The sequence below is a fragment of the Triticum aestivum genome, chromosome 4A, assembly GCF_018294505.1.
Source record: "Triticum aestivum cultivar Chinese Spring chromosome 4A, IWGSC CS RefSeq v2.1, whole genome shotgun sequence".
Lineage (NCBI taxonomy): Eukaryota > Viridiplantae > Streptophyta > Magnoliopsida > Poales > Poaceae > Triticum > Triticum aestivum.
Window position 1 is genome coordinate 568,461,606 of NC_057803.1, and position 14,525 is coordinate 568,476,130.

The window sequence follows — 14,525 nt, forward strand, 5'->3', positions numbered from 1 at the left end:
AAAAAAAGGTTAAATGGACTTGTTCCATTTTATCTTTACTTACTAATACATAGCTCCAAAATGGTGTACAGCTTTCTCAAAAAGAAAATTGTACCGCTTAACCCTTTTGAATGGCATTTTGAACGCTTTATAAAGGAACTAGGTTTATTTGGAAAAGCTTACGGGGCTTTACGCACACCTGAGCATTTTCCATTAAACTGCTTACACAGTCATTAGGGTTTCCATTGCAGGGTAGGGGTTAAGAGAGGAGGGTAGGGTTCCCAATCATGTATAAGGTGTCACACAAAAACCAGCTTTATATGTAATGCTTCTCTCTTCTACTCCCTCCGTAAAGAAATATAAGAGTGTTTAGATCACTTACGGAGGGAGTAACTCTCTTTACTGAACGTATATGACTTGCCATCATTTGTTAAAATGAAAATCCATATACTTGGGGATCAATCCACACCACATCTTAAACTTTTTTTTACGAGAATGCAGCTAGCAAATAGATACATATAATTCACAAGCATATTACCAACTTATATACCGGGGTTATGAACACATGATTATCTCATCTTCATACTGTTAAGCTTCATGCATTAGCCAACGCAACCAAAAGTCCGAACTGCTAGAAAGGGCTAGGCAATCCACATATACACTTATAAGCATAAAATTGTTAAGTAAATAAATGGATTACGTACGATAAATATGTAACTTGCTAATTGCCCATTACTGAATTCATGCAAGATAAAGTTCCTTGTTATTTCACTTCTCACAGGTGGAGTGACTAGTTGATGTTTCTTCACTAAATCGTGAAGACATTCTCTCTTTTTGTTCGAAACTGCTATTTGTTTTATTTATTGATCCTAATTAATTGTTTTTCCTGTCTACTACCATGAGCAACTAACAATCTGGTTTCATCCCTTGTTACGTACACCCTCCATTCACGAATATAAGATGTTCTAACTTTTCGTTAATTGGATGTATATAGGCATGTTTTAGTGTGTTTGTTCACCCATTTCAGTCTGTATGTAGTGCATATTAAAATATCCAAAACATTATGAATAGAGGTAGTATTTATTTTTTTGCGAAAGAAATGGAGGTAGTATTTGTCAAGACATAAGCTGGATGTGTCTACAATCTACATTGATCTCTTTTTTGCGATGAACGAACATTATTCTCGCTATGTAAAAGCGAGTTCATACCTTGTTTCTTACTTTACTAACAAATTTCATTTGATATGTGTAAATTAAGGCTCTTCCGAGGAAGATCAAGAAGGCAGCGGAGGAGAGACAGAGCTTCCTGAGATTGATGCCCACGGCGTGGACCAGGAGCTGAAGCACCATCTCCTGAAGAAGTACAGTGGGTACCTGAGCTCCCTGAAGCAAGAGCTGTCAAAGAAGAAGAAGAAAGGGAAGCTCCCGAAGGATGCTCGCCAGCAGCTCCTCAGCTGGTGGGAGATGCACTACAAGTGGCCTTATCCCTCGGTATACAAATCTTCCAAGTTTCGAAATATGTGTAGTCTCACACTTCCAGTATTGATACTGAACATTTCTAGAACTTCTCTTCTCGATATAAACTTGACGACTTGCATTGTCCTACAGGAGAGCCAGAAGGTGGCGCTGGCCGAGTCGACGGGCCTGGACCTGAAGCAGATCAACAACTGGTTCATCAACCAGAGGAAGCGCCACTGGAAGCCGTCGGACGAGATGCAGTTCGTGATGATGGACGCGTACCATCCCCCTAACGCCGCCTTCTACATGGACGGCCACTTCGTCAACGACAGCGGGCTCTACAGGTTCGGCTAGCTTGGCCAGGCCTCGTCTCTTACTGGTGACCTTGGTCGGTGCCAATGGCGGCGACCGAGTGCCATATGCTGAAGCACTAGGTTACCGACGACCGAAGCTAGTTAAGTTAGCGTTTGTGTGCCGCATGCGAGCTGGAAGGAGGCCGCATGCTTATTTTGTTTATCATCACTACTTATACCTACCTACCTATCATTTATGCATGGACTCGATCGCTTTTGTGTGGTTTTGTAGCGATTGACGCGACCATATGGACAACCGCCTGTTTGCTGCGACATGCCTTGCTACGTGCATGCTTGAATAATTTGCCTTCTCTCTACCTACCTGTGCATCTTTCTGAATTTGTTCATGCCTGCTAATGATCGATATGGTTGCAAAGGGACGATCCAAAGTTCTTTATGCTTCAATCGTTGGTTGTTTTCTTCTTCGACTGCTTCAGTAGTTTGGTGTCCTTAACTGGTTTGGGGTGATTTTGCGGTTAAGTTTCGGGTGAGATCAAAATTGGATGGGTTTCGATGGTCTCTTGTAGCGGTGTATGGTGTAGCACAACCTGAACTTAAACCAGATTTCTTAGCCGACTTGATGCGGATTCGTGGAGATGAGACTCTACCGATCCTTGTCAGTGGTGATAATTCGAAGGAGAGATGAAAAGAACAATGACTATTTTGATAGTCGGTGGGCTATGATGTTTAATATGATTATCGAAATTGAACTCACCGATAGACAGTTTACTTAGGACAACTCGTTGCACATTCCAACGTATGAGAAGTTGGATAGGGTACTGCTAGTGTGGAATGGGAACAATAATATCCTTTGGTGTTGGTTCATGCGATGCAAAGAGCGATCTTAGATCATACACCATTGCTTGTAGACTCGGGCGAGGCGACTATCATCACACGTGAATGGGCCATTCCGGTTAGGGAAAATACTAGTCTTGAGAGATGGCAAAATAAGATACGTCATTTAAAACAGTTTTTGCGAGGTTGAGCCAGAAACGAAAGTGTGATTTACAAATAAGAAAAAGAAAGATTTACTAGTTTAATTGAAGCTTTAGATTTAAAAGCAAAAAGTACCTTGCTAACGGTGAATGAGCAAAGTTCTAAGACCGAAGCTGAGCTAAGCCTTCGAGCGCTTCTTAAAGCATCTTTAGCCGCGCCCCCAACAAGGCCTCCCAGGTGATTTTTCGGTCGCCGGCGCCAAAAAATCAGCCTAGTCGCACCCCAAAGCCCCTTTTTTCGCTGGCTCGAGCCGAAATTGACATTGGCGGACCCAGGCCGAACCCGGCGCGCTGGGGGCGTTTGGGGGCGCCGGCCGAAATGTTTTTGGCGCGAAAATCGGCGGGCCCTCCTTGGCAGTGACTCGGCTCTTCTCGCCGCTTCGTTGTCCTCATCGCCTCGGTTCCCGCGGCGGAATCAATGCCAAAGCTGCCGCGCGCTGCCGCGCCGGTCAGCCTACTCCATTGATGCCTCACGGGCGGCGCAGTGAAGACGGGACGACGCGCGTCCCTCGCCCGCCACGCGTACGCGCGGCGCCTCCGCCTATATAAGCCGGCCCCAGCGCGCCGGTGACTCACATGCTCTCCATCGCCGACGCCCTTGTTCCTCGACACCCCCCGTTCCTCCCTCTCTTCTCGCCGTTTCCAGTTCAACCATGGCCAAGCGCTTCCCAGGCGATGGCGCGGCGGCGAATGGCTTCGGCCGCCGCCACTTTCACGAGGACGAAACTCGGCTCCTCTTTGAGGCCGAGTACCCGGTGCGGCCCGGGGTGTGGAGGATCAGCGCCGGTGGGGTCCCGGTGCCAGCGCCGCCCACCGGGGCGGCGCGGCGTGCGGAGATCGCGCGTATCCGCATCAATCTGCCGCAGGCGGCGAGGGAAGGTCCGAGGTACGTCCACGACAGCCCGCTGTGGTAGTCCTACTTCCGTCGCCGCCACGCCGAGCAGCTCGAGGCCACCAACGACGTCGTGCCCTCCAGAAGGCTCAACTCCGAAGGCCGCCGCCGATGGTGGGGCGTGCCCGACCGCACGCTGGAGGCCATCCTTGAGTATATCGAGGGCGGCAACATGCCCAGGCTGGAGTACCCCGCTCCCCCGTCCTTCTCCCGCCGGCGTGGGAGCTCGTGGACGCCGAGGCGCATGGATCCGGGGGCGTCCTCCTCCTCGTCCGGCCGCTCGTCCGGCTCTCCCTGCCTCCGCCCCGTCAAGACGGAGCCCCGGGACACGCCGGTCAGCCAACGCACCCGCAGCTCCGGCGTCCGCATCGCCGACTCCTCCCCCACCTCTGGTCGCCTCGTCCTCGTTAGGCCGAATGTGGAGCCCGGCCTCCCCAAGGAGTACGAGGCCATTGCTCGGCGCGGCTTCTCCGACAAGGCCGCCCTAAAGTGGGCGCGGGACGACTACCTCCGCGATGAAATGGTCCGGCAGCGCAGAGCCCTGGAGGAGATAGCCGCCCGCAAGCGTGGGCGCGAGGACGAGAACGGCGTGGTGGTCCTCGATAGAGACGATGACGAGGATGCCCCCGGACCGTCCAACCGGCCGCGCCCACCAGGGAAGGGGTGCAGCAGGGACGGCGGCCACGGATGTAACGCCCCGGACACACCCGCCGGTGGTCGTTACTCCTGGCGGGTTCTAGATTGGCCCCACAGATCAATACTAGTCTTTTCTACACACTTTGTTCTCACTCGTGTGCACCCGGGAGCAACTTCCCGACCGGTCACCCATCCTGAAATTACTCGAAGCTGAGCACGCTTAACTTTGGAGTTCTGTCTGAATGGGCTTCCGGAAAAGAAGGAATTCCTTATTGATATGAGTAGTCTATCATCCGTATTAAGCCAGGCTATCACATACACCCCCACTCAGAGGAACCGACGTCCTCGTCGGGCCACATGAACATTCCCTCTTGGCACATACGTTTGTGCTTCCAGTCCGGCACATGTGCCATGCCGTGTGCCACGACGGGTCACGAACGTCATGCACAACATGACCGCGCACCTGTCCGCAAACATCCGTGTAACCACGAGGGTTGGCTCTGATACCAACTTGTAACGCCCCGGACACACCCGCCGGTGTTTGTTACTCCTAGCAGGATCTAGACTGGCCCCATAGATCAATACTAGTCTTTTCTGCACACTTTTTCCTCACTCGTGCGCACCCGGGAGTAATTTCCCGACCAGTCACCCATCCTGAAATTACTCCAAGCTGAGCACACTTAACTTTGGAGTTCTGTTCGAATGGGCTTCCGGAAAAGAAGGAATTCCTTATTGATATGAGTAGTCTATCATCCGTATTAAGCTAGGCTATCACAGCGGAGGAGGCGACGACGACGATGGCGGCGGTGACTACACGCAGTTCTACAGGCTCCTCGGCATGTAGAGCTTCAAGGGCGGCGGGCGGCGAGGAACGGCGAGGGCGACAGTAGGCCTAGTAGCGTTTTTTTTTTCTTCTTTTGTAAAATATTTTAAATATGTATGAACTCGTCGAAGTTTGGTTGAATTTGCGGCTTGTTTGTGCCGGATCTTAGTTTTCAAAAAAATCATGGGCGCCGCGACTGGGGAACATTACGCCCCCAGCACGCGGTTTGCGCCGGTGCGCCCCCAGGGGGCGATTTTTAGCGCCTCCTGGGGCCCAACAGCTGGAGATGCTCTTAGATAAGAGGAGCTCAAATGGGCATTGCGCACCAAAGTGCTTAAGGTTGTCCAATGGGATGACAATACACAATTTTTCCATATGATTGCGAATGGCAAACATAGGAAGAAGAAAATTATTCAACTGGCACAGGACAAGGGGACAATAGGGCATGAGAACCTAAAGGCATATATCTCTAATTATTATAAACAACTCTTTGGACATCCGGAAGCAAGTATGGCGTCCCTAGACGAGTCTGTAATTGGTGATATTCCGCAGCTACAGGTAGAAGAGAACGATATTTTGGCTACACCGTTTACTGAGAAAGAGGTTCTAGATGCAATCTTACAAATGAAATCGAATAAAGCACCGGGACTAGATGGGTTTTCAGCTGATTTCTATAAGAAATATTGGCATATTATTAAGGGTGATCTTGTGCCTATGTTTCATGATTTCTTTAGCGGTCATTTAGAGCTGTTTCATCTTAACTTTGGCATGATTACGCTATTGCCAAAGAAAGAAGAGGCAGTTCGAATTGAACAATTCAAGCCAATCTGTCTTCTCAATGTGAGTTTCAATATCTTCACAAAAGTGGGTACTAATAGACTGACACAGATCGCCCATTCAGTGGTACAACCGAGCCAAATAGCGTTCATGCAAGGACGACATATACTTGAGGGGGTGGTCGTTTTGCATGAAACGCTACATGAAATTCATTCGAAGAAGCTAGATGGGGTTATCTTCAAAGTGGATTTTGAGAAGGCGTATGATGAAGTTAAGTGGCCTTTCTTACAACAGGCAATGCGCATGAAGGGTTTTAGTGAGGTCTGGCGAAACCAAGTGGGTTCTCAAGTCCAGAAGGGTTTTAGTGAGGTCTGGCGGAATCAAGGTTAATGATGATATCGGTCATTATTTTCAGACACACAAGGGTTTGAGACAAGGAGATTCCATGTATCCTCTCTTGTTTAATATAGTGGCCGATATGTTAGCCATTCTTATTGGTAGGGCCAAGCAGCATGGCCAAGTGGAGGGGTTAGTCCCTCATCTGGTTGATGGAGGAGTATCCATCTTACAATATGCTGACGACACTATCCTATTCATGGAACATGACATTGCTAAGATGCGTAATATGAAACTTATTCTATGTATTTTCGAATAATTGTCTGGTTTAAAGATAAACTTTCACAAAAGTGAGTTGTTCTGTTTTGGGCAGGCCAAAGACGAACAAGACACATATAGACAATTGTTCGGGTGTGAATTGGGTTCTTTACCATTCACTTATTCGGGTATACCAATTCATCACATAAGTTATCCAATAAAGAATGGAAATGCATCGAAGATCGAATAGAAAAAAAGCTTAGTTGCTGGAAGGGTAAGCGAATGTCTTATGGATGTCGGCTAGTGTTAATTAACTCAGTACTGACTAGTATGCCGATGTTCCTACTATTGTTCTTCAAAATTCCGAAAGGGGTACGGAAACAACTTGATTTCTTCAGATGTCGGTTCTTCTGGCAGTCAGATGAGGCCAAGAGGAAATACCGTCTCGCGCGTTGGGATATTCTTTGTCGACCAAAAGACCAGGGCGGTCTCGGTATTGAGAACTTAGAAATCAAGAAAAAGTGCCTCAAGAGAAAATGGCTCTACAGGTTAGAGACAGAGTCGGAGGGCATGTGGGCACAAATTTTGTGTAATAAATACCTCCAGTCCAAAACACTCGCTCAGGTTACCATGAGACCAACAGACTCGCCATTCTGGAAAGGTCTTATGCGGGTAAAGGACCTATTCTTTCGGAGGGTCAAATTCCTCGTTGGCAATGGGATGTCAACAAGGTTTTGGGAGGATACGTGGTTAGGAGAGACGCCCCTGGCCGTACAATATCCTACCCTGTATAACATTGTGCAATGGAAGGAGGATTACATAGGCACAGTTTTACATATGATCCCCTTAAATATTCAATTCAGATTAGCACTAGTTGGTGAGCGATGGAATGCATGGATGCACCTGGTTCGGAGATTGATGGATGTTCAACTCTCTGATCAACCGAACTCCATGCAATGGAAGCTAGCTAAGAATGGTATTTTTACGGTAAAAACTTTCTATATGGATTTGATTAATTCTGGCCCGGTCCCGAGAACATTGCATATTTGGAAGATTAAGGTTCCTTTGCGCATTAAATTTTTTATGTGGCTTTTCCACAAACAAGTCATTCTTACAAAGGACAACTTAATCAAGAGGCGATGGGTAGGTAGTCCACAATGTTTGATACGTCCATTTTGCATCATGCTTTTATATCGATATTTATTGCATTATGGGATGTTATTACACATTATGTCACAATACTTATGCCTATTCTCTCTTATTTTACAAGGTTTACATAAAGAGGGAGAATGCCGACAGCTCGGATTCTGGGCTGGAAAAGGAGCAAATAGTAGAGACCTATTCTGCACAGCTCCAAAAGTCCTGAAACTTCACAGAAGTTATTTTTAGAATATATAAAAAATACTGAGCGCAAGAAGTACCAGAGGGAGGCCACTCACCAGCCATGAGGGTGGGGGCGCCCTACCCCCTGGGGGCGCCCCCTGCCTCGTGGGCCCCCTGGTGGCCCTCCGATGCCCATCTTCTGCTATATGGAGTCTTTCGTTGAGGAAAAAATCATAAGCAAGCTTTCGGGACGAGACTCTGCCGCCACGAGGCGGAACCTTGGCGGAACCAATCTACGGCTCCGGCGAAGCCGTTCTGCCGGGGACACTTCCCTCCAGGAGGGGGAAATCATCGCCATCGTCATCATCAACGCTCCTCTCATCGGGAGGGGGCCAATCTCCATCAACATCTTCAGCAGCACCATCTCCTCTCAAACCCTAGTTCATCTCTTGTTTCCAATTCTTGTCTCTAAGTCTGGGATTGGTACCTGTAGGTTGCTAGTAGTGTTGATTACTCCTTGTAGTTGATGCTAGTTGGTTTACTTGGTGGAAGATCATATGTTCAGATCCTATATGCACATTAATACCCCTCTGATTATGAACATTAATATGCTTTGTGAGTAGTTACGTTTGTTCCTGAGAACATGGGAGAAGTCTTGCTATTAGTAGTCATGTGAATTTGGTATTTGTTCGATATTTTGATGAGATGTATGTTGTCTCTCCTCTAGTGGTGTTATGTGAACATCGACTACATGACACTTCACCATTATTTGGGCCTAGAGGAAGGCATTGGGAAGTATTAAGTAGATGATGGGTTGCTAGAGTGGTAGAAGCATAAACCCTAGTTTATGCGTTGCTTCGTAAGGGGCTGATTTAGATCCATATGTTTCATGCTATGGTTAGGTTTACCTTAATACTTTTGTTGTATTTGCGGATGCTTTCAATAGAGGTTAATCATAATTGGGATGCTTGTCCAAGTAAGGACAGTACCCAAGCACCGGTCCACCCACATACCAAATTATCAAAGTACCGAACGCGAATCATATGAATGTGATGAAAACTAGCTTGACAATAATTCCCATGTGTCCTCGGGAGCGCTTTCTTCTATATAAGAGTTTGTCCAAGCTTGTCCTTTGCTACAAAAAGGATTGGTCCACCTTGCTGCACTTTATTTACTTTTATTACTTGTTGCTCGTTACAAATTATCTTATCACAAAACTATTGATTACCTATAATTTCAGTGTTTGCAGAGAATACCTTGCTGAAAACCGCTTATCATTTCCTTCTGCTCCTCGTTGGGTTCGGCACTCTTACTTATCAAAAGGACTATGATAGATCCCCTATTATTTTGGGTCATCAAGACTCTTTTCTGGCGCCGTTGCCAGGGAGTGAAGCGCCTTTGGTAGGTGGAATTTGGTAAGAAAAAATTTATATAGTGTGCTGAAATTTTCTATCACTTGTTACTATGGAAAGTAATCCTCTGAGGGGCTTGTTCGGGGTATCTTCACCTCGACCAGTAGAGCAAAGAGTTGCTCCTCAACCTACTCAACCTACTGAAAATGAAAATGTCTACTTTGAAATTCCTTCGGGTATGATAGAACAACTGCTAGCTAATCCTTTTGCAGGAGATTGAACATTACATCCTGATGAGCACCTAATATATGTGGATGAAGTTTGTGGATTATTTAAGCTTGCAGGTATGCCCGATGATGTTATCAAGAAGAAGGTCTTCCCTTTATCCTTGGAGGGAGATACATTGACATGGTCTAGGCTATGTGATGATATGGGATCATGGAACTAGAAATGATTGAAATTGGAATTTCATCAGAAGTTTTATCCTATGCATCTTGTTAATCATGATTGTAATTATATATATAATTTTTGGCCTCGCAAAGGAGAAAGCATCGCTCAAGCTTGGGGGAGGCTTAAATCAATGTTATATTCATGCCCCAATCATGAGCTCTCAAGAGAAATGATTATCCAAAAATTGTATGCTCGGCTTTCTGATAACAATCGCACCATGCTCGATACTTCTTGTGCTGGCTCTTTTATGATGAAGACTATTGAATTCAAATGGGATTTATTGGAAATGATTAAACGCAACTCTGAATATTGGGATCTCGACGAAGGTAAGGAGTCAGGTATGACACCTAAGTTTGATTGTGTTAAATCTTTTATGGATACCGATGTTTTCCGTAAATTTAGCACTAAATATGGACTTGACTCTGAGATAGTAGCTTCTTTCTGTGAATCTTTTGCTACTCATGTTGATCTCCCTAAGGAGAAGTGGTTTAAATATCATCCTCCCATAGAAGTAAAAGTAGTTGCACCTATTAAAGTTGAATAAAAGACTATCACTTATAATGATCCTATTGTTCCTACTGCTTATGTTGAGAAACCACCTTTTCCTGTTAGGATAAAAGATCATGCTAAAGCTTCAACTATGGTTCGTAAAATCAATATTAGAACCTATACACCTCCTGAGCAAGTTAAAGTTGAACCTAATATTGCTATTGTTAAGTACCTCTTGGCTGATAATATTGATGGGCATGTTATTTATTTCTGTGATGAAACTTCTAGAATTTCTAAACCTTGTGCTAAAGATAAACATAGACCTGTGGTAGGCATGCCTGTTATTTCTGTTAAAATAGGAGATCATTGTTATCATGACTTGTGTGATATGGGTGCTAGTGCTAGTGTAATACCTATTGACTTATACAAAGAAATTATGCATGATATTGCACCTGCTGAGTTAGAAGATATTGATGTCACAATTAAACTTGCCAATAGAGATACTATTTCACCAATTGGGATTGTTAGAGATGTTGAAGTCTTGTGTGGGAAAACTAAATATCCTGCTGATTTTCTTGTTCTTGGTTCCCCACAAGATAGCTTTTGTCCCATTATATTTGGTAGACCCTTCTTAAACACTGTTAATGCTAGGATAGACTGCAAAAAGGATGTTGTTACTATTGGTTTAGGTGATATGTCTCATGAGTTCAACTTTTCTAAATTTCGTAGACAACACCGTGAAGAGGAATTGCCTAGTAAAGATGAAATTATTGGTCTTGCTTCTATTGCCGTACCTCCTAGTGATCCTTTAGAACAATATTTGCTAGACCATGAAAATGATATGTTTATGAATGAAAGAAGGGAAATAGATGAGGTGTTCTTTAAACAGGGACCCATTCTGAAACACAACTTTCCTGTTGAAATCTTAGGGGATCCTCCTCCACCAAAGGGTGATCCCGCGTTTGAGCTTAAACAATTGCCTGATACTCTTAAATATGCTAATCTTGATGAAAAGAAGATATATCATGTTATTATTAGTGCTAACCTTTCAGAGAAGGAGGAAGAAAAATTATTGAAAACTCTCAAGAAGCACCGTGCTGCTATTGGGTATACTCTTGATGATCTTAAGGGCATTAGTCCCACTCTATGTCAACACAAAATAAATTTGGAGAAAGATGCCAAACCAGTTATTGATCACCAACGACGACTGAATCCTAAGATGAAAGAAGTGGTAAGAAAATAAATACTAAAGCTCCTTGAGGCAGGTATAATTTATCCCGTTGCTGATAGTCAGTGGGTAAGTCCTGTCCATTGTGTTCCTAAGAAGGGAGGTGTTACTGTCATTCCTAATGATAAAGATGAATTGATTCTGCAAAGAATTATTACAGGTTATAGGATGGTAATTGATTTCCGCAAATTAAATAAGGCTACTAAAAAAGGTCATTACCCATTACCTTTTATTGATCAAATGCTAGAAAGATTGTCCAGACATACACATTTTTGCTTTCTAGATGGTTATTCTGGTTTCTCTCAAATACCTGTATCAGTTGATGATCAATCTAAGACCACTTTTATTTGCCCTTTCGGTACTTTTGCTTATAGACGTATGCCTTTTGGTTTATGTAATGCACCTGCTACCTTTCAAAGATGCATGATGGCTATATTTTCTGATTTTTGTGAAAAGATATGTGAGGTATTCATGGATGATTTCTCCGTTTATGGATCCTCTTTTGATGATTGCTTAAGCAACCTTGATTGAGTTTTGCAGAGATGTGAAGAAACTAACCTTGTCTTGAATTGGGAGAAATGTCCATTTTGCATCATGCTTTTATATTGATATTTATTGCATTATGGGATGTTATTAGACATTATGTCACAATACTTATGCCTATTCTCTCTTATTTTACAAGGTTTACATAAAGAGGGAGAATGCCGGCAGCTGGGATTCTGGGCTGTAGAAGGAGCAAATATTAGAGACCTATTCTGCACAACTCCAAAAGTCCTGAAACTTCATGGAAGTTATTTTCAGAATATATAAAAAATACTAAGCGCGAAAAGTACCAGAGGGGGGCCACTCACCAGCCACGAGAGTGGGGGCGCGCTCTACCCCCTGGGCGCGCCCCCTGCCTCGTGGCCCCCCTGGTGGCCCTCGGATGCCCATCTTCTGCTATATGGAGTCTTTCATTGAGGAAAAAAAATCATAAGCAAGCTTTCGGGACGAGACTCCGCCGCCACGAGGGGGCCAATCTCCATTAACATCTTCAGCAGCACCATCTCCTCTCAAACCCTAGTTCATCTCTTGTATCCAGTTCTTGTCTCTAAGTCTGGGATTGGTACCTGTAGGTTGCTAGTAGTGTTGATTACTCCTTGTAGTTGATGCTAGTTGGTTTACTTGGTGGAAGATCATATGCTCAGATCCTATATGCACATTAATACCCCTCTGATTATGAACATGAATATGCTTTGTGAGTAGTTACGTTTGTTCCTGAGGACATGGGAGAAGTCTTGCTATTAGTAGTCATGTGAATTTGGTATTCGTTCGATATTTTGATGAGATGTATGTTGTCTCTCCTCTAGTGGTGTTATGTGAATGTCGATTACATGACACTTCACCATTATTTGGGCCTAGAGGAAGGCATTGGGAAGTATTAAGTAGATGATGGGTTGCTAGAGTGACAGAAGCTTAAACCCTAGTTTATGCGTTGCTTCGTAAGGGGCTGATTTGGATCCATATGTTTCATGCTATGGTTAGGTTTACCTTAATACTTTTGTTGTAGTTGCAGATGCTTGCAATAGAGGTTAATCATAATTGGGATGCTTGTCCAAGTAAGGACAGTACCCAAGCACCGGTCCACCCACATACCAAATTATCAAAGTACCGAACGCGAATCATATGAACGTTATGAAAACTAGCTTGACAATAATTCCCATGTGTCCTCGGGAGCACTTTCTTCTATATAAGAGTTTGTCCAGGCTTGTCCTTTGCTACAAAAAGGATTGGGCCACCTTGCTGCACTTTATTTACTTTTGTTACTTGTTGCTCGTTACAAATTATCTTATCACAAAACTATCTATTACCTATAATTTCAGTGCTTGCAGAGAATACCTTGCTGAAAACCGCTTATCATTTCCTTCTGTTCCTCGTTGGGTTCGACACTCTTACTTATCGAAAGGACTACGATAGATCCCCTATACTTGTGGCTCATCAATCTTGCTTTTGTGATCATGATGAAACAATACAACATTTATTTCTTGAATGCCCATTGGCCAAATTGCTTTGGAGAACGAATCATATAGCCTTCAAAATTACTCCTCCAGTTGACATTGCATCGTTGTTTGGAATGTGGTTAACTTTGGTCGAACATACTACGGCAGCACATATTCGGATTGGAATTTGTGCGCTATTGTGGGCTATATGGAATTGCAGGAATGATTTGATTTTTAACAGACAACACAATTTAACTTTCTTGCAGGTTATCTTCAGAGCTACCACTTGGATCCGTACGTGGTCCTTACTCACTCCTGTGGAATCCAGGGAGCCTTTGGTTACTGGGTGCAACCAGTGGGAGATGGTCACATGGGCTATATTCAACCGGTTCGGATGGCGGTCGCTTAACATGATAGGAGTCTAGGGAGCTTATCCTTCTTATTGACATTCCGGTTGAGATTGTTAGCATGAACTTTTCTTTACTTTTATTTTTCGCTCCACTTGCAAGCTGTAAGACGACTTTGTGATACTTTGCAACTTCTAAATAATATGGCTGCATGCATCATTATGATGCAGAGGCTGGGGTACGCCTCCAATTCCAAAAAAGTAGTTTGGTGTCAGTTGAGCCATTGAAGGCAGTTCAACTGGGTCAGTTGACATTAGTTGGTTGGATTATGCTGAAGTATATCATGTGCGGCCGGGTGTACACTTGTACTCCTTCCGTCCGGAAATACTTGTCATAAAAATGAATAAAAGCAAATGTATCTAGATGTATTTTAGTTGTAGATACATCCCTTTTTGTTCATTTTGATGACAAGTATTTTCCGGACGGAGGGAGTATACAATCTTTTGAGCACGCAGAATAGTAGCAATTTTTCATCCGTCGCGATGTGGCCCTTGGCCGGCGGGCGGCGCGTTGAGTGGTTGGTGTAGGCTGTCTGCCGGTGTTCTGGCTGCAGTGTACATCTTCATGGCGAGGCTTCGCGCAGATCCAGTCAGCTGCGACATTGTGGTGGTGCGATTGCTGGTGAAAATCATGCCGACTTCAGTCTTGGCGAGCGACGGTGGTGTCTCTGACGTTATTTTCTTGTCAGGGCGTCATTGTTACAGGTTGCGTCATCATGCTCGGGATGTTTCGGGGAAAACTCAAAATCTGGATCTCTTTGATCGAAAGTTGGCGGCGCCTTTGATGATGTT

At 44.6% G+C, this 14,525-nt stretch overlaps 1 protein-coding gene across 1 annotated transcript in view; it reads left to right on the forward strand.

Moving 5' to 3' along the window:
- Window positions 1-2,106, forward strand: part of LOC100270650 (homeobox protein KNOX3) — a 7,597-nt gene extending 5,491 nt beyond the window's left edge. Inside the window, exons 5-6 of the mRNA XM_044508903.1 lie at window positions 1,237-1,469; window positions 1,587-2,106. Of these exons, the coding sequence (XP_044364838.1) occupies window positions 1,237-1,469; window positions 1,587-1,790 (437 nt within the window). The 3' untranslated portion in view covers window positions 1,791-2,106. The remainder of the gene's footprint in view (window positions 1-1,236; window positions 1,470-1,586) is intronic.
- Window positions 2,107-14,525: the final 12,419 nt, after the last annotated feature.